The sequence below is a fragment of the Mchenga conophoros genome, linkage group LG17, assembly GCF_057382185.1.
Source record: "Mchenga conophoros isolate Kocher_MC1m ecotype Shallow Benthic linkage group LG17, M_conophoros_male_GT1.1, whole genome shotgun sequence".
Classification (NCBI taxonomy): Eukaryota; Metazoa; Chordata; class Actinopteri; order Cichliformes; family Cichlidae; genus Mchenga; species Mchenga conophoros.
In genome coordinates this window covers 2,909,217-2,929,244 of record NC_140542.1, presented here as the reverse complement: position 1 = coordinate 2,929,244, position 20,028 = coordinate 2,909,217, and the positions used below count along the sequence as shown (strand labels likewise).

Sequence of the window (20,028 nt, the reverse complement as noted above, 5' to 3'; positions counted from 1 at the left end):
GACAATACAACTTTTGGGAGGGTGTGAGGCCATTCCAACCCCCCCCCCCTTGGTAGAAGCACATATTTCAATGGTTCTAAGGTAGTTGTTCTTCTTTTTTTTTTTTACTTGTGTCAGTGAGTAGTAAGCACCTACTGGAGCTGTCAGTGCTCCAGTGTACTACAGTGCTCTTGTGTACCAGTGACTAGGCTCAGTTCAAGCAAATGTGCTTAAATACAAGTTATTTGGATGCGTCACCACTTGTCCGTCTGGACGGAGACTCAAAATCTCACCCCCAGATTACAGGAAGTTGGTTAAGGTGTTCAGAAATGACTCAGAAACCACCAAGGCTCAAGCCTGCCATGGAACGGAAACTGCTGGAATACCAGCATCATGATTTTTCTCCCCATACATCGAGAGAGTGCCAGCCATGAAAAAAAAAGCCTCTGTGTCAAAATCGATATTTGCAGCTGCCAACAACAAGCCAAATGGCTTCTGGAGAGAGGTTTTATGGTCAAATGAGACAAAGATTAAACTGTTTTGTCACAATGAAAAGAGAAATGTTTGAGGCGAGGCCAGGTTTTCAGACCGAACAACAATCTACCAACTGTCAATATAATGTTGGTAGTGTCATATTGTGCAGGTGTTTAGCTGCCAGCGGCAGTGGTACATAATGAAGAAGAAGGACTACCTCCAAATTCTTTAACTTCAGCTCAATAGTTGGGTGGTGTTTTCCTAGAGGACAATGATCCCATCAAAAGTGTTTTTGGAATGAGCAAAGCAGGCTAGCATTAGGTTTCTGGAATAGCCTGGTCAACTCATTGTCATTGGTGAATGGATTGGTTCTTATATAGTGCTTTTCTACTATACCTGAGGACTCAAACCACTTTATACAATCTGCAGCAGATTTTTCAAGTTCTTTATATCTAACATAAACACACATTCATACTCCCATGGATCAGAGAGCAGCTTGGGGTTCTCTTGCAAGGATTCCAAGGATATCTGGCATGCAGACTGGAGCATCCAGGGATCAAAGCACTAACTTTCCAATTAGTAGATGAGCTGCTCTACCTCCAGAGCTACAGCCACCCCTTGTTCGGAGACTGATGAAATCCTTCATGGGCACAATGAAGAAGGAAGCATTTACATACACAAAAAGAGAGAAGGAATGTGTCAGGATGCTGTGGGATTTGGAAGGGAAAATGCTAGCCCACAAGTCCCTTTATCTCTGCTAAGCTGTAGGCACCACAGTAGCTTGTGTTCAGCATTCTTTACTTATGACACAGCTGTGTCGGCACACAGCCAAATGTCGGGCTGTGAGGGGTGGAAGACCTACACACCAACCATCCATCAGTTTACTACCAAGTCTGTTATGGTATCCACCACATCACTGGTGAACCAGTAAGAGTTCAACTGAATTCTGTTTTATTTACATAGTGGCCAGAACTATTGCGTCAAGTAACTTTAGATTCTATCAAAAGAGTCTAAATATTAGAAAGAAAACCCCAACAATGATGAGGAGGCGAACCAGTTTTCATGTTATTTATCTTTGGCCCTTCTGTGTTTTGTTGTTATTTTGCTAATAAATTAATAAACACTAATTCAACACATTTATATATTTTTATTTATATTTCAGGAGGATTTTATTATTTATCTTCATTTAGGAGAAAGTCAGGCCTGATAATGCCTTGCACATAAAAAAAAGATTCTCCAGAGTCTGGAATATAGCTGGTTTGTTTACAGCTTATTTATTTTATTTACCATCTCATCAGTACATGGTGCTATCATGTACTATCAGATGCTTGAGTCAAGATATTGGGATGGTTTTAAACATGGAAAAATTGGATCAATGCATCCTGTCAGAAAGAGACAAGAGAAAGATTTAAATGTTATTTCTACACTAAAGAGAAGCAAAATGAGAGAAATTTGATCTTTGTTTCTAGTTGTTTCTAGTTAATAGAAATATAATGTCACATCTGCTACTAGCTGTGTTTGAAAGTGTACAAACCTGATGATACAAACTCCCAAGAAGTCCGCAGTTGTTTTCTGAGGATAAGGAAGTAATTTGGAACTAGGGCTGAACGATATATCGCATTTGCGATAATATCGCGACATGATCAAGTGCAATTTTCTAACCGCAAAGGCTGCGATTATACTGCGATTATATTATACAATTCATGGGCTGCATCCTCCTGAGGCCGCATTTGTAGACCGATTACGTCACAGCGACGCGCCGAAGGCTGTCCAAATTACTACCATATCCCAGAATTCATAGCGCGGCCCAGCCAAACTCCAGTTTCCAGCAATGGCGGCCGCTACTAAGTTTTAAAATTACTCATACTAATCTTTCTGGGTCACAAAATAAACTTTTAACATATTTTCAGGCGAGAAAGTAGTTGTGTAAACATCAAATATCTGCTCGGTTTATCAAGATATCCCATATTTGCAAAAGTGCTTCGACGTTTTCAGAGGCGTCTGCTACCCACCAGCTCGACAGCTAGCCGGGAGCTCGAGGGTTACTGATGCGGCCGAGAACGGCACAACTCCCGGCACATCATTTTCAGATCACCGCGGAGTTTCGCTGCTCGGGTTAAACGTAATATATAAGTCACTTAGACAACCTAAAAATGTTATTGTTGGGCTTTTTTCAGTGTTTTGTTTGTTCGTGAGTAAATCGGTTTGGCTGAGATTAAAGTTCTTAGATTAGATAAAATAAAACTTTATTAATCCCCCGGGTGGGTTCCTCCTTGGTTTTCACACAGCTGACTAAACGTCAAACAGAAAACTTATTAAACAGAAGTATGAGACAGTCGAGAATTTACACCAGTGTCTGGTTATATTTTAGATAGCAAGAAGCAGACGGCCGAGTTTATTAAACTCCACCGAGACAGCGGTGACGCTAATCAGAACTAGACCGTCCAATTTGTGTGTGTGTTTATACAATTGCTATTATGTTTGCACTTTATGTGTAATGTTACTGACTGCAGAGATCAGTAAGATGTGTGTATTTTTTATTTATTAGTTTTATTTATTTAATATTATTTTTTAATTGAATGACTGTCTAGTAGTTCACAGATGTCGAAAAACTGAGTGTGGTAAAGCCACTGATTTTGTTTATGTATATTTCTGCAATCTGCACATTGTACTGACTTTCATTTTAATGTTTACACCAGGGTTCCTTGTCAGCACTTTATGCTCAGATGTTTGTAAGCTAAAAATAAACTATTGTGTATGTTCAAATATACTGTTGTGATTGAAGAAGTTAAATAAAAATGTCAGTCATCAATTCATGCATCACCTCATGTCATCATAACAGAGGTCTGTCTTCCAGGAAAGAACAGTTTAAAATTAATGTAATATAGTATTGGCCATACTATATGATGTATTGCTTGTCTTTGTTTAATAATACAGAAGACAAATACCTTAAAAAATAATCGCATATCGCATCGCAATCGCAATATTGGGGCAAAAAAATCGCAATTAGATTATTTTCCATAATCGTTCAGCCCTATTTGGAACTTATCTCAAAAACAGCTGGAAACCTATGTGTCTGTCACAATAAACAAAGCAGTGTTGGCTCAATATATTTTATGTATTGATCTGTTGTGCACTGAATTACTCAGCAACTGAAAAAGCCTGAGGCACTGAGGCATATTGTTACAGTGATCTTTAACAATCTGTTTTCTTTCCTTGTTTGTTTGGAGATTTCTAGAAAATTTGTTTCATCATAATTCTTGTTAGTCAGATCTAAAATAAAATAGCATTGTTTAGACTTGCAATGTGCAATGCTGTGGGTGTCATCGTTTCATAAACACTATTGTTGAGATGAGACAACAGCAAAAGTGGCCAGCAGGTGTCACTGTGGAGAAAGGCGCCCAATTGTTCTGGAAACTCGATGCAACTCCAGCACAACTGCTTCAAACGTTTCAGTGTTTCACAAAACACTGCTTTGTCCATCACTAGGGAACACACAAGGACATGTTAGCAGTCACGCTGACAGGGAAACTACAACTATATACAAACACAAATATGCACTCTGGGGACAATCAAGAGAGCAGACCATAAGACGATTATGGATTTGTGTTATCTGGGCATTTTCACATTTTTCTGTTCCAGGTGCTATGTTTGTTTTTCTTTGTGTGATATCCTTTTATTATGTTTTCTCCTATTTTCTCCCCCCTTCCTTTTTCTGCCTGTCAGCTTAGTCACTGTCATACTACACATATACTGTAATAACTGAAATTACAGTAATGGTTCTCTCCATCTCCTTAAACAATAATAGAAATGAATAAATACACAGATAAACAAACCACACAAACAAGAGGAGACCTCATCTTGGAAAAGCAAAACTACATTTGGCACAACATCACATTAGGAGTTTAATTTTGTTTGCAAAGCTGCCAAACGAGAATTAGGATTTTTTTTTTTTAAAGCAATGTGGTAAAAAATAACTGGTGGTGAAACAAGGTGGGCAGGAGCCAGGATAAGCTTTCAGGTGAGCAGCTCGAGCGAACACCAGTGTGAGTGGATCCCATTGATTGATACATGAGCTGCTAGTTAATATATCAGAAGGTCACACAGGCATCTGCCAGCTAGAAGTGATCTCAGTGAGTATGCAGCTTAACAGAACAAGAGAAATAACAAAACTCGGCGCACAATAGTAATCAAAACTAAACTAAAAACTCAGTAACCGGAAATCTCAAACTGAGCTGCAAGCAACCCAAAGGTGAGTTAGAAATCATCACCATGTAGTTTGCAAAAAGCATAATCCCAAGATGATTGAAGCAGACAGCTTTGTCCCCTTGGCTGTGCCTGAAATCCACAAAACCTATGAACAGAGCTCTCAGTGCAGTTGTAAAGGGAAAAATATAAGTTTACAATGTTTGGTAAGTGTGACCAGGATGAAAACAGCATTGCTCCTCCTAAATATTCAAACTCATGATGTCATGGATCAGCTTCATATCTTGTGGATTAGGACTAGTGGTGCAACGGATCACGGTTGATCCGTAATCCGAACCGATCCCACTCCACGGTTCGGCACGCACGTGATCCGAAGATTCGAAAAAGAAGAAAGAAAAAAAAGTATGTGTATGGGTATGCGGTATTTAAGCAGCCCTTTCCTGCCCAGTCCGACCGGGCTAAAGCTATTACAAAAGCTACTGGGGTGTTTAGCTGCAGACGGGAGGCCGTATGATGAACGTGCTTGAGCCACGCTACGCGTCCACTTCAGTGGCAAGATCGTTCCAAGCATGTATGAGCAGGAAAAGATTTAAGTTATGGCTGAACTGTCCCAGGCATCTTCTGTTGCCCAACTACAAATGGGTGGACCTCCAGGGCAACGGAAAGCTACATGACCGCTCATTATGTCACAGCGGAGTGCGATATAATGAGCTCTATGTATTATTGTAGGGTCTACCTTACAATATAAAGCGCCTTGTGGCGACTGTTGTTGTGATTTGACGCTGTATAAATGAAACTGAATTGAATTGAAGTGAGTGGTAGATGCAAAGCCCTATACTGCCCTATATTGTACCATAATTTGTTTTTATATAATTTCGTGGAATAAGTATTGAGTTGAATGTTTTTAACAGGCAAAAAATACTTCACTAAGTAAATAAGTGAATGCTAAATTTTTGTCTTTTTTCTTTTTTTGTTAATCCAAAAAACTGATCCGATCCGTGACTTAAAACCGTGATCCGATCCAAACCGTGAGATTTCTGATCCGTTGCACCAATAATTAGGACTCAGACTCAGTGAACTCAAACCTTAGTCCAAAACATTGGCAGAGCAGGGACTCCAAGTGTCCAGGACACAACATAAAACATCAGGAGGAAGTTATACGTAACACAAAACACAGAGAACAATCGCTGTCAAAATAAAACAGGAAGTAAAATACAACTAAACTTGGGGACCAAGATCAACTTGACAGAGGAGAAATGGACACACGAAAACAGAGAAACAAGACTGGAACACAAAAAGGGACTAACTAAATACTACCTAGCAGACACCCAACCCAAAAATAACCTAAGATGAAGGATTGCTGACAGATATAATAAACAACACGAAGGAAGATATAAACACTGCAGCCAATGTTGCAAAAAACAAAGCAAAACAGGAAACAAGACTAAAACACATCACATCACTGGCCTGATCATCAAAGCCAAAAGCAATCATAAGCCTACCCTTAAACATGAAGTGACACATCACTTCATGCTTAAGGGTTTGTAAATGAAGCATGGCAGACCCGACAACATATTCGCACTTTTCAGCACGCTTTATTACAGTTTTTGTTTCTTGCAACTCTCGGCTGCAGCTTTTCAGCTGTCAGCCACACACAACACCAACAACAACAACTTCAGTCAGGACCGAGTACAGACAGGGCAGGCGTGACGAGCTGATCCGGCACCACACACTACGCCCCGCCACACGATGGTTTCACGCCATCAAATTAAGCCATTACTAAAAAGCATTTTAGCAAAAGTTTACAAAACCATTTGATGTATACATCAATATATATGAGGTAAGAAGCAAAGCTCCTTCAATCTGTACTCAGTCTGAAGAGTGACTGCTCTGGCCACCCTGTTACATCTCATAGGACAAAAACTACGAGGTAGAGAGCCGACTTCCTAACTGTGCATTTCTTTGTGTACGTGTGTCAATAGTCAGCTGTTAGCATGGCAGCTGTACCCACAGGGATGTGGGACCTCTGCCTAGCAGAGGTCTCACCTACTGGGGCCTCTGCTAGGCGTTCCCAGCACACTACACGTTTAGGTGCACCGGGTCTGTCCAGCGTCCTCCCCCGCCACCTGATCCAACTCACCACCAGGTGGTGATCAGTTGACAGCTCAGCCCCTCTCTTTACCCGAGTGTCCAGAACATATGGTCGCAGGTCTGGTGATACGATTACAAAGTCGATCATCGACCTGCAGCCTAGAGCATCCTGGTGTCTAGTTTCTTTATTGCTTTAATTAGTTTAAACTAATTTTAATCCACCAATAAAACTACTTCTCAAGAAAGGAGTAAACGAGGTTGTGTTTTGCTTGCTAAGAAATTACTACGTTTTTAAAAAAATGCATATATAAAAACAATTTTAAAGATACATACTTGGGAGCAGAACCAATGGGTGTGGTGCTCTGACCCAAAAATACGAAACATAAATCGCATAGTCCCGAGAGAAAGACTAAGATATTGTTGGTTTGGGTCTCTTTGTGATATATATTAATGTAGCGCAATTTTTCCAACAGTGTGCTATTAGGTCAGCCTGCTGTATCTAAAGCTTCTCCCAGTTAGGCATAAGCATCTGGAATTTGTTTAACCATATATCTTTAAGATGAACCACAATCATATTAGTCATGCACAACAAAGCCCTATTATGTGGAATGTTGGTCTTAGTGACAGCTGGATTCTGCCGGAGGTTTCTTCCTGTTAAAAGGGAGTTTTTCCTTCCCACTGTCACCAAAGTGCTTGCTCATAGGGGGTAATATGATTGTTGGGTTTTTCTCTGTATGTATTATTGTAGGGTCTACCTTACAATATAAAGCCCCTTGAGGCCACTGTTGTTGTGATTTGGTGCTGTATAAATGAAATTGAACTGAAAATTCCATCTGAGCCTTCAAAGCACAATGACACAATGGCTCCGTTAAACCTAGAGTACTGTGAGCGTCCTGAGGCTTAATAAGGCTTTACCTGGAAAACACATTATAGAAAAAATGGAGCCATGATAACAACAGACATAGACAACGACATGTTTGTTCAAAAGACCGGTGAAAAACAGCTGGTGTGTGAGAGAGAGTGTGTGTGTGCGCTCAGTGGGTAAAGTGTATATCTATCTTTGTGCTGCCTTGACACTAACCTTCGAACTACACTGGAGCATAGAGACACAGCTCACTGGAGCGCCCAATGCAAATATGCATTCTGGTTGAAACTCTTAGAAATGACTGAAAAACATCTGTACACAAGGGATTCAACATGATATTCTGCTTTCCGTGCCACAGATGCAGCTTAGACAAAGCAAACAAACACATTTAGAACGTCCACCTGTGTTAGCCATAGCACCTAGTTATATCAATCTAAAACTGAAGAAGAAAACTAAATATAAGAAACAAAACAAGACAACACAGTTGATTTTGTGCGTGAGCCCAAGTTTTTAAAGTCTTAAAAAATAGCCCTGATATAACTGTGATGTCGCCTGGGAGATCTAATTGCAGCCATTGAGAGTCGAAGGTTATACAACAAATTGCTTTATGGAAACACTTGAGTGAAGTTCATATTATTCATTCTGATCTTTGCAATCCACCACGTCTTGAGCGAAATATTTAGCTCTTTAGCTGCTAAGCGCTTTACTATGATTACTATACTTGTATCTGGGTCTGTAGCTTCTGGAACAATGAACTAAAAATGAAATAAAACAGGCAAAAACATTTTTTAGGCTACAGTTTTTAGTGGTTTCATCTCTTTCTGTGACAGTAGTCGCAGACTGGAGTGATTTTCTTCAATTTTCTCACTATTTATTTATTTTTTTTAAATCCCTGCTCATCAGCTTCTCTCCCGATCAGACTGCGTACCTATCAGATTTGACCGTTTTGTCACGTTTCACTGCTGCACTAAACAATCCAAGCCAGTCTTTCAGAAATAGCAGCTGAGTTGCTCTAATCTGCCTTGACAAGTACACCAACACCCTAATTACATAACCTGGTGTTGCTTTAAGGGTAGGAGAGAGGGCTTTATTTGTATGTGACTGAATGTGGCTCGAGCTCAATCACACAGATTGAAACACAGTTAACTACGAGGTAATGATGTGATGATGGAGGAGATTTTGGCTGTAGGGGAATTAATGTGGGCTGTGAAATAATAGGACAATCCATCAAGGTACTTATGCTAACAATGTGGGATTAGCAGGGTTTACCAATCGTTTGTATTTAACATCCTAAGATTAATAGAGACAGCTGATAGAAGCTGTAGTTTTACATCAGACAATATCAAGGTCAAAGAATGATTTCAAACTGGTACCAGTTATGGTAGATCAAATTTCACAACAGAAAAGATAGACAGAGAGAGAATATGACATGAACTGCTTATCTGAGAGAGGTCATGCTTTTGTTTATTCAGCCTTATCACACAGACCAGAGGTCAGTAGATGAGTTGGAGCTCATTCTCTGAAAAATCAAAGTCCAATTCGGCTAGTAAAAGGATCAGGACACACACACACACACACACACACACACACACACTGTGGATTGACAAATGAGAGGATGCAGTTTTCACCCTAGAAAACTCTCTTACCCACCTAAGACCCAAACTCTTTCATGGTGTGCACTTTTAATTTCTCTTTGCTATTTGGGCTGATTGGAACCTGATGAATGTAAAAACAAAAAAATTACCTGATTTTTTTTAACCTGGTTTTTGTTTCTGAGAAAGGATTATATAATTCTATAAGAGCAGAAGCAATCAAAAGTGACAACTTAATATCTAAAAAGTAGGGCTGGGCCATATTATACCGTTCACGGTAATACCGGTATAATGTTAGGCAACGATAGGAAAATGAAATATCGCGATAGAATGGGAGTAAAACGCGCATGCGCAGTGCCTTTGTTTTCATACGCACATGGCCGATTGTTGAGTGAAACAGATGAACCAGAATTGGTTTGTAAAAATGGTGCAACTTCAGTGATGTGGAACTGGTTTGGTGTTTGTCCGTCAGATACACGACAAAGCACATTTTTTTGCAGAACATGCAAGCGGCCGTTGTTATTGTCGTATTTGTCGGACTAAGATGCTCTTAAATCTGGGAGTAATCTGGGTCCTAAACTCCGTATGCTTCAGGTCAAACAACACTGCAGCATCACTTAGAGTTAAAAACTGTCTAAATTCTTTCATCTTTAATAAAACGATCAGCATTGCTGCTTTACCAGGTGTAACTATGAAGTTTAACTTCCAGGCATCCATGAAAACAAAAGTTATTACATTTAACGGAGTTAGAAGTTAGCAGGAAGCTAGCGGAAGTTAGCTCGCTAGTTTCGCTAGTTACCTAAGCATGATATAGCATGTTCTGACTGAGATTTCTGAAAAAAATCAAACGTACAGCTCTGCTATCACTTCCAACATAAATGAAGACAGGAAACTAAACAGCAGTGACGTTTGTAGGGTTACTGAAGTTGGGCTAGCTGGTATATAATGATGTGCTACGTGATCGCTAGCGACACAGCTATGTTAGCATAACATAAACAGTGAAGCTGGAGGACGAACACTAACACTTTTCCACTTATAAAAGTTAACGTGAAGGTTCTTCATGGTTAGAAACAAATGCAATCGCATGGCAGGATGCTGTAAACGGACCAAACTTCAGTCAGGAGAACAACTGAGATAATCCATCCACAATACGAGGTTAGTCATTAATATACTGCAACAACATGGGAATAGAGCAGCTGCCAGAGAATTCAACATTAATGAATCAATGGTACAGAAGTGGAGGAAGCAAGAAGAATGAGTTTAATAAAGTTTGATTTATCTGACTGCTTTGTTTCTCTTAATGTGCCTTATAATCCCGTGCACCTTATGGTCCGAAAAATACGTACTGCACACTGCAGTTTAATGTTGCAAAGCACCTCTTTTTAACTTCAGTGGATATTATACATGGTTATGCTCAGGATGTGTCAGCCCATTTCTACTGGAAATGCCTTTTGGTTAAACTTTCAGCGAGGAATTTGCATTTGCACTGTTACATTTTTATAAAGCTTTAATGTACATAAAAACCAGCTTCTTGTTTAAGTGAAAATAAATGGAAGGTTGTCTTTTTGCGCTAGTAATATTGTGGAGTTGTATTTTGTCTCGCATCAATTATATCGTCGGTTATATCGTTATCGCAAATTTTCAAATATATATCGTGATAAATATTTTTGGCCATATCGCCCTGCTCTACTAAAAAGCATTTTAAAAAAGTCCCTGTGAGCACTGTGACCTCACAAAGGTAAAGTGAGCTCATTACACATCCCGACTGTCTCATATGACAGGCTTTATGGTGTTTGTATAAATTCTTCCAACATTTTCTGGTATCCATGAACAAAAACAGCTACAGTGATGTGATGTCAGCAGCAGCTCTAATCCGTCATAAGGGTCTTAGCTACCACTGGGCAGTCTATCTCAGTTATGTAAGGAGATTTACAGGCACTCTGCCATAACACCACACTCTGCAGTTACCGTGATCAAGTTTATCAGAGCCAATACTGCCTGTATATGTCCCCTGGCTGTATAATGCTGGAGCATTATATTTAAAATCAATGAAAACTAATTTGGACTCATTAGTCAAAGCTTAGCTTCCAGTGTACTCTGTTCAGCCTTTTTTAGTTAGCTACTCCCAGTAGCTTCTGTTTAAATTGTGGCTATTGATTTTTCTTTCATTGCTAACTTATTTTTCTGTCAAAAGTGATAGGATGACACACACACACACACACACACACACACACACACACACACACACACACACACGTGAATCAGTTGATGAGTAAACTTGTAGCTTTTTCCCATGGTTTTGGTTTGTTTCCACACAGAGAAAAACCCAAGTGAACTCCAAGCGAACCAAAATGCGTCGCTAGAAACCATGTGAGAATGTTCAGCCTGCTCATTGGCCCGAAGTGTCTGGGGAGGTAGTAACAACAGTAAATACAGGAAGAAGATGCTGAGTTCTATCGGAGAACATAGAGAATTTCCATTTATTTCACATGTAAATTGTAAATGCATGGGTGCTTCTGCCAACAACCATTGCAGTCTCTCTCTGCAGCTTCCCTTTTAACTCTTCAGGCTCGTGCCTGTTTATTCCATAATTAAATGCAGCCGCTCTGAACAGCTGCAATCAAAGAACAAAACCTCAAGCCTCTACACAAAATCAGCAACAGAAAAAAAGTCAGTGGAGCTGACTCATCATGGTCATGTCCAACTACAACTGTTGCAGAAATCTACAAGAAACAATCTTTTCGGCTTTCACTGCCTCTTTTGTCTCTTTAAGGTCATGTTGAGACAGAACATATGGCGCTTGGGGTTAGAGGTCACTTCAAGGGAGGGGCGATGAGATGGTTGTTCAGGCCTTTCAAGAGCAACTGCTCACTTTGGTTTAAGAGACTGAGAGGGGTTTGTGAAGGGATATTACGGCAACAGCTCCCAGCATCCTTTGAGGTTGGCAGGCCCCGCTGACTCCCACAAGCAGGCGATGGACCATTACCACCCCCTGACTCTTAACTTTGATTAGCAGCCTCTCATCCAGGATGGGGCCCCATATCTCCTGACTCGTTGCTTCCCTTTTATCAATGCAGCGCTGCTCCAAACAGTAAAGTGTCATTTATACCTACGTTGTAGGCTGAATCTATGTACAGCATACACACATGGCCCATGCCACTGCCAGCATTTATATCTGTGCAGTCCAGTGCAACATGCAGTTACATTTCCAGGGAAATGCACCTCACATTGTAGGTAGAGCTGGGCGATAGAACGATAACGATATCTATCGCGATATAACTTTTACTCGATAGAGAAATTAAGCTATCGCGATAGACCTCGCCGCTCTTGTCCTCAAAAAAAGAAAAAAAAAAAAAAAAAAAGGTCAGCCAATCCAAATTAAGTAGCGCAGAGCCGAACCAATCACAGCCGCAGCATCACGTCGCGTGACTTGTTACGTACAGCACAAGTGCCAAGCCGCACGTGTGTTTGTTTGGGAAGCAGCCAGCGGGTAATGGAGCCAGCGGGTAATGGAGGAAATGAGTGTGCCGACTAGAAAAATCAACCGAGCGTGACCGAAGAGAAAACAGATGATGGTTCCAATGCCGGAGAGATTGTCGAACGGAAGAGCCATAGAAGTTCCGTAGTGTGAAGGTATTTCTGCTATTTCAAGTCTGACAAAAAACAGAGTAGCGTGCACTGTAAATGTGCCGAAAGCAAGTCTGGAAATACAATAAACTGGTGCATGCGTCACACTGTGCGCCACGTTATTGTTTCGGTTAAATGAATTTCTACAATACTGTTAATTCTACTCTCTGCAGTGTTTAAATGCTTACATATACACACAGTTACTGTCCCTCCACACTTACGACTCGGGTCTGCTTCTATGCCCCAGCTTTGTTTACTTTTTCCCACCGAGGCTTCTAGACTTCTGATTGGCCAACATTTCTGCACGGTTAGGAATCTAGCGCCACCTGCTGCTTTGGCATGTTCATAGCAGCGTTTTCCTTCATTTCTGCCTTTATGTGTGGACGGGATTATTTTTTAAAACGAAAACGGAAAATCTCCGTTTTCAAAAATACCCGTGTACGTGTGGACGTAGCCTCAGTCTCTGACTGGAAGCGCTAATTCGTCATTCGGCTTTTGTCAGACTAAAGTAACTGTTAAAACTGTTTGAAAAGCTCAGCTATACAACAAGGAGAGATCGAGAATTTCCTTTTAGTTCTCAGTTTATTTGATATTGACAAAAGTTAGTCAGTTTTGTCTGTTCTTCTGTAAAACAAACTAAGATTATTTTTGTATTGTATTGTATTGTATTGTATTGTATTGTATTGTATCTTTATTTGTTTCAGACATATAAAACAAAAAACAATATATACACACTACATATATTTTCATTTACAGATACGAATATATATGTAGATATACACACACACACGTATGTGTTCAGATAAACAAAAAATATATAATGAAATAAAACAAAATCGTCTGACATAATGTAACAATGTTTGGTCTGAAAATTTTTAGAATTAATATTTTGTTTCTAAGTGGAATTGACAATTTAGTCTGTTTCGTTTGTTCTATTTTGAAACTTAAACGCTTTAGCGGCTGCCTTTTGTGTAGTTTGCAATATTTGCCTTTATTTATCTGAAAAAGTCTCATGTTCCTTAAGTACATCTACCCTGTTGAACTTATTATGGGAAATAAATATTTAAATAAAAACAAGCTGCTGATTATTTCACATTTTACTTGTGAGCAACGGCACATTTAAATCTTACAAATATAGTTATTTGGCTTATATCATGATAGATATCGTTATCGCCTGAAATGAAAAAAACATATCGTGATATGAAAAAATCTCATATCGCCCAGCTCTAATTGTAGGATTTCAGAATGGTCTGTGGTTATGATGTGACTATAGCAAAGTTTAACACAGAATTATAAAATCCCTGTAAAACTAACAATCTAAAATGTAAAGGACTAAAAAAAAGACAGCAGCATTTTTTAAAAGTTAAATCCAACATCTGTGAGCAAGATCTGGGATCTTCTTCAACACTGAACATCCGACACAACTATGTGGCACGCGTAGAGTCGAGAGGTGACAATTATTTCATAGTTCACAACGCCATAGAATTCATTTTATCATTTCATTTGTTTGTCTTCATGCTACTTGGTTAAGTGAAGCAAAATTAAACAGATTATTATTCCAGGAAATCTATACGAGATCTGACATGATATGTTGGCCCAAAAATTTAAATATGGTTAAATCACTGAGTGGGATCTAATCTGATTGAGGAGAAACACTTCAAAAGTCTACCTGAAAGCTCGATGTTCCACAGGTTCACCAAACAACACCTTCAATGGTTTTTGGTTTTTCTGGATAGATCTTTTTAACCAAAGGCAGAGCTTCCGCCAGCTTGAGCGAGTTTGGTCAAAGCATGTGACAATAAATGAAGGAGGAACCATCAGAATGGTATGAACTGGTTGTGATATCGTACTTTTCTACTCAAGCATTTAAAGCACTTTATACAACATGTCTCATTCACCCATTTACACACACATTCATACAAGTGCTTGTTGTTCTTTTGGGAGCATCAGAACTCAGCCAGGAGAAAACTTTTGTCTCCATGTCAAGTGAGGCAAAAACCTCCACAGTCATTAAAAAGTCCACCTTTAGTGACAAGTTCTATAATAAGAGGATGCTGTTGGTCAAAGATTGAAGAAAGCAGAGTGGAGTCAATAGCCTGAGTGTGTGTAGGGGAGTAGAGGAGGCACTGCTTAGGCCTGGGTGTGTTATATTACAGAGATGTGCTCAGTGTAGCCTGGAGGAAGTGTCCAAACAGATTACTCTAAAAAGCTTAACGACAGGCCGGCCATGCTGACAGAACACGAGGCAACAAATGGGGGACAGCAAAGTAAAAGAGACTGAGGCTAGAAGAGAGGAGAAGGAAGTAATGATGCGTGGAAGAAAGAAACCCACATTCAGAAAGACTCAGATCTGTAGCAAGCGTGGCAAAAGTGGAGTCACCGTCCAAAAACTCGGAAAGAAAAAGGAGTTAAAAATTCTAAAATGAGATCAACATTATTATTACAATACAAGAACTGCAGAGATGTTAGCAGTCATTAGCCATTGTAAGTGTCTGTGCCATATAATCTGTCCATTACCCATGCACGCTATTGTTAACGTGAGTCAACAGACGCGTCCGTTACTGTTGTTAGTCCCTGTCATTAGCATACTTGTCATGTTGGCCATTATGATGCAGTCGTTGTCCTGACTGCTCTCAGGCTGCTCTGGTGCAGACAGATGGTCCAGGCCAGTGGGGAGTTTTAGCAGTTTAAATCCCATTGTGGCCTGCAGCAGCAGCCCAAAGACACTCCCACGTCACGGCTGTCCTGTAAGCCCCTGTGCTTCAATGATATTTAAACCTGCACTGGGCAGCTTCCAAGCTGGTAGCAAGGGAGGTTACTGTGCAAACACAATATTAAGAGTCATAAATGGGTATAGAATGGCCCATCGGAGAAGTAAATCTCCCCAGGGATCGATCACTCAGCATCTCACAATATGACACTATCACAATGAGAGATTATTATTGAGATTTTTAACATTTTGCAATGCTGAGTATTGCAATAACATATATTTCAAATTTATCACCTTATTTCAACCGCAAATCCTGTTCTCACGGTTAACTTCGTCAGTTTCTGTTGTATCCAATAAGATAAAAGTTATTTTTGCTACAAAATGAGATTCTCAGGCATATCAGCGCTGTCACTACAACCTGCCATAAATGTTGCCATAAGATGAAAGTTGAAATCACATCATATATGTTTATTCTTTTTATAGTTGAGCAAGCTTAACATAAACAGTTGAACTGGTAATGAAAACATTTTAGATACATTCCTGCAAACAGGAATGGTAATGAAAGGTTATGAAAGTGTCTTTCGTAACCTGGAAGATTTAGGCTACAGGGGTCTGAAACCACCAGCTGCTTCCCCTCCACCAAGAGCGCATACCTTTCTTACATCGAGAGACAGAAGAGAGATGTGCAAGCCATGACCTCATATCTAAATCTACACGTGACAGCTCTCACCCCAAAGTTAGCTTTTCAGGCTGGTCACTTTAACTCCACAATGCTGCTGACCCAGAATGCATCTGGTGTTAGAATGCACAAACTATTTTAGGGCCTGTATGACAGCCAGGATGTATTTATACCCCTGAGGCTGAGTGGTGTGGTATGGGCTGTGGGCCCGGGCTGAGACAGTGACCTCTTACAGGAGACAATTAACCAGTTAAGAAAAAGTTCCTCACCAGCTGATCGATTCTGAAGATTTCAGCTCAAGAGCAGAAGATAAGTTTGACTACATTCACATACTCAAAAGACCCCTTTTGAAGGATGCAGGTGGATGATATCAAGGATTGCCACAACAACACAGTGGCCAATGAGCTAGGATATACTACGCTTAGGATTGGCTGGTTACCAACAACGAAACTTTTAAAAATAAGAGTGAGCATTGTCCAAGAGGACATAAATTGTGCATGATGTTATTTTCTCTGACGTATAAATTAATGAAAATATAATTAAAAATACAAACTGATACAATTACCCACACATGGACTTTATTTTTCACCAAAGTCCATGTGGGAAACACTTGTATGATAATAGACAGAAGGTACGGCCAACTCTAAAAGGAGGTTGAGGCAGGTCTGCAGGAAGTTGGGTCCTCTTAGTAAAACAATAAGCAGACGGAAATAAGGCCACAGTAGTGCACAAAAAGCTGGGAGGAGGGGAGTCGCAGCCTAAAAAAAGCAAAAACAGCCTAATGTGGGTCACTCTGTTTGTTTCTGCCTCTAACTTAGGGGCAAAAGAATAAGTGGGGTGCTGAGATGCTGCCTAAGCTTGAAAAACAACCAAACAATCAATCGTTGCAAAATTATCTTTGTGTACAACTGGAGATCACCAGAGACCGTGGCAGCAGATCTGATTACAGACAGTCAGAGCAGCTATTTCACACTTTTTACTATCGTTGTATTCATAAACATTTAGTTCATTTATAAGAAAAACTGTTTCCATATTCTTTTCCTGATAAGATTTCTTCTTTTCACAGCCTGAGAGCCCAAACAACAGGCTATTTTATTCGACTGGGATTTTTCATGGTAATAGTTTGACAACATGATGAGGCTATACTACATCATCTTTCAGCCTTTGTTGTGTCCCAAAAGTACGTATGATGAAATTGCCAAAGATACGCTATTTGAGCAGAACCAGCTCAATGATTTGGGATGAAGGATTTCTTGAGCTGGTCCAGAGGCTCCCTCTTAGAGCTGACTAACTAATCTTGTGATTTTCTTTTTTAAACAGCCCATTGGGAATCCTCACCAAGCTGGCCACTTCACCACTGATCACCTTTGATGAAGTTTAAAGCATAGGAAGCATATAATGCATCTTTGGTATAAAACTGTAGCTTCCCACCACAGTAGTTTTAAGTATATTTTTAAAATACTTACTTATAAGGGTTTTTTTTAAACAAATGATGCCTTTACAGTTTGTATCTCAGCAGTGCAGCAGAGGAGCATCACTGCTGAGCAGATGGCCACAGTCAAGCAGTGTCTTTATGGAAAGCAAGGATAAGCAATTGGTTTATGAAACCCAGTGCTGGGAAGTTATTTCCCCCTTTCAATAAAATTTTAATATATATCTGTGTATATGTTCAGTTTCGTTTGTTCTAGATTAACTTCACTCGTTTCACTTAATCATCCAGGCTTTAAGCCAAGTCACTTGTGTGCAACATGAACACATTGACTTTACGATTCGCAACTTTGCCCCAGAGGCAAAAGTTACAATTCAACTGTGATGCAATACAGCAAGCAACTCTCTTGTTGATCCACAAAGCAAAGCTTTCCACAGTGCATTTAAAAAAAACCTCCACTCTGGCTGTTGCAGAGGGAGAAAATACAAACTGAGCCCGTGAGTGAATGCATCTGGTGACAAAGCAAACGTGCTGAAACTGAGGTTGGTGCCACTGAAGAGCAGACATCGGCTCTCCTTCAGTCACCAGGATGAAAAAGATTTCTGTGAATACACAACAGGGATCCTGCCGGAATTACATGTCAAAAAATACATTCTGCTGTGGAGACAAAATCCCCATCTTAGTCCACACCTGTGGTAGTACTGAACGTAACTATGCTTTTTTATTTTACTATTAAAACTCATACAAACAAACCGGCGAAGAACGCGTAACATATCCAAACATGTCTTTATTTTGCTGTAAAAGTTACTTAAAATGTATAATTTTAAGCCACAACAAGCATCAAAGTCAAAATCGATTCATTTGGGAAACACTGACACTGAAGCTGCAGAGCAGCTCTGAGACGTAGCACAGCACAGGAAGCCCAGATCAGATTATAGGATTCGGAAAAGATAGGTTACTGCTGATTTCTCAAAAGCTTATTACCTTAAATGACACTGGTTTCCGCAGCTCATATACTGTGATCAGACAGGAATGATGCATATCTTTATTCTAATGTATAGACACTGCTTATTTGCCCTGTAGTAACTCTTTGAAGTAACTGTTTCATTCCACTTATTTGTAAAGGTGTGTGTGTCACTTGTGTTTTAGGGTGTTCTGAAATCTCACTATATGTCACATAAATGTATTAAATGGTTTACAATAAAAAGCCAGAGCTCCATAGCGGTGGATGGATCGTTACAGTTAACAACACCGTGTTAAGCGAGAGGGGACCGCTGCGGTTCCATTTGACTTTAAAACACGTTCATAACTCAACAACAGAAAAGAAGCCACATACCTGCTAACTCGTCCGGTTCAAGTCCCGTTTCTGTGTCTATTCCACAAATAACAAAGTAGTGCGCGAAGCGGCAGGGCGCCGCGGCCGACCCCGCGGAGGTCCCGCTCATCCCGGCTTCGGTGAGCTGCGCGGTCCGTTCCTAGTTCTTCAAGCGATACATCCAAGAGGAAAAGGCGGGGGGCTAAATAAAACGCTCCAGTCTTTGATAACGCTCCACTGCTGCGCGTCGTATGAGAAAATGAAACATTCGCAGTATAAGAGCTGCTTTAAAAAAGTTACCTTTCAGTGACCGGAGCTTCTGTGCAGCTTCCCAACACACTACTAACTCTACGGGAGAAGAGAGCTGTGTGAATCCCCGCCTCGGCAAAGCTCGGAGGAGTCGGTGACGAGGCGGGATATTCAAATACGACCTATGGTCCTCATATTCGTCAAGCTGACAGACTGCAACACACGTAGGGTTGCCAACTCCCTGAAAAATAAATAAGGGACACCTCGTGGCCAGGGCCGGGCAACCCAGTTGTCTTCACCCTTCCCAGTGTGGTAGCTCTTTTTTTGTGTGTAAAATTATTTTTTAACCATTTGACTTGAACTTGATTTAAGCAGATGCATATTCTTTGTGATATGACCGTATGGGAAACAAATGATCATTTAGCCATTTATTTTTAGCTCAAAATGAACACATTAACACAGTAAAACAGGTCTCTTTCTTAAACAGAAGCCTGTCATGCTTAACTTTTGAGAATATAAGTAAATCTTTCTTTAAAAGAACTCTGTCCTGCTTAACTTAAAATTATATAAATTAATAGAAAGCAATAGAACGAAAAACATTCTTGTAACAGTGCACATTTAGTGCATTTAGTACAATTGGCTTCAGTTGAGGTATTATTTCAGCTTTTCTAAAGCTAATCAGCTGCTCCTGTTTGTAAACCCACTTGTTCCCATGATTACGCATCATAACTCATCATCATTATTCATCTATGTATTACTTTTATGTATTAGTCATCTATTTGTTGTAATCATCCATCCTTGCATTTGTTTAT

The 20,028-nt window shown here is 40.0% G+C and overlaps 1 protein-coding gene across 7 annotated transcripts in view; it reads right to left on the bottom strand.

Moving 5' to 3' along the window:
- The window catches only part of LOC146554874 (DENN domain-containing protein 5B-like), an 81,930-nt gene extending 62,609 nt beyond the window's left edge, over positions 1-19,321 (bottom strand). For all 7 annotated transcript variants that reach the window (XM_085252475.1, XM_085252478.1, XM_085252477.1 and 4 more), the window contains exon 1: positions 18,989-19,321. In XM_085252475.1, the coding sequence (XP_085108601.1) occupies positions 18,989-19,097 (109 nt within the window). In that variant the 5' untranslated portion in view covers positions 19,098-19,321. The remainder of the gene's footprint in view (positions 1-18,988) is intronic.
- Positions 19,322-20,028: the final 707 nt, after the last annotated feature.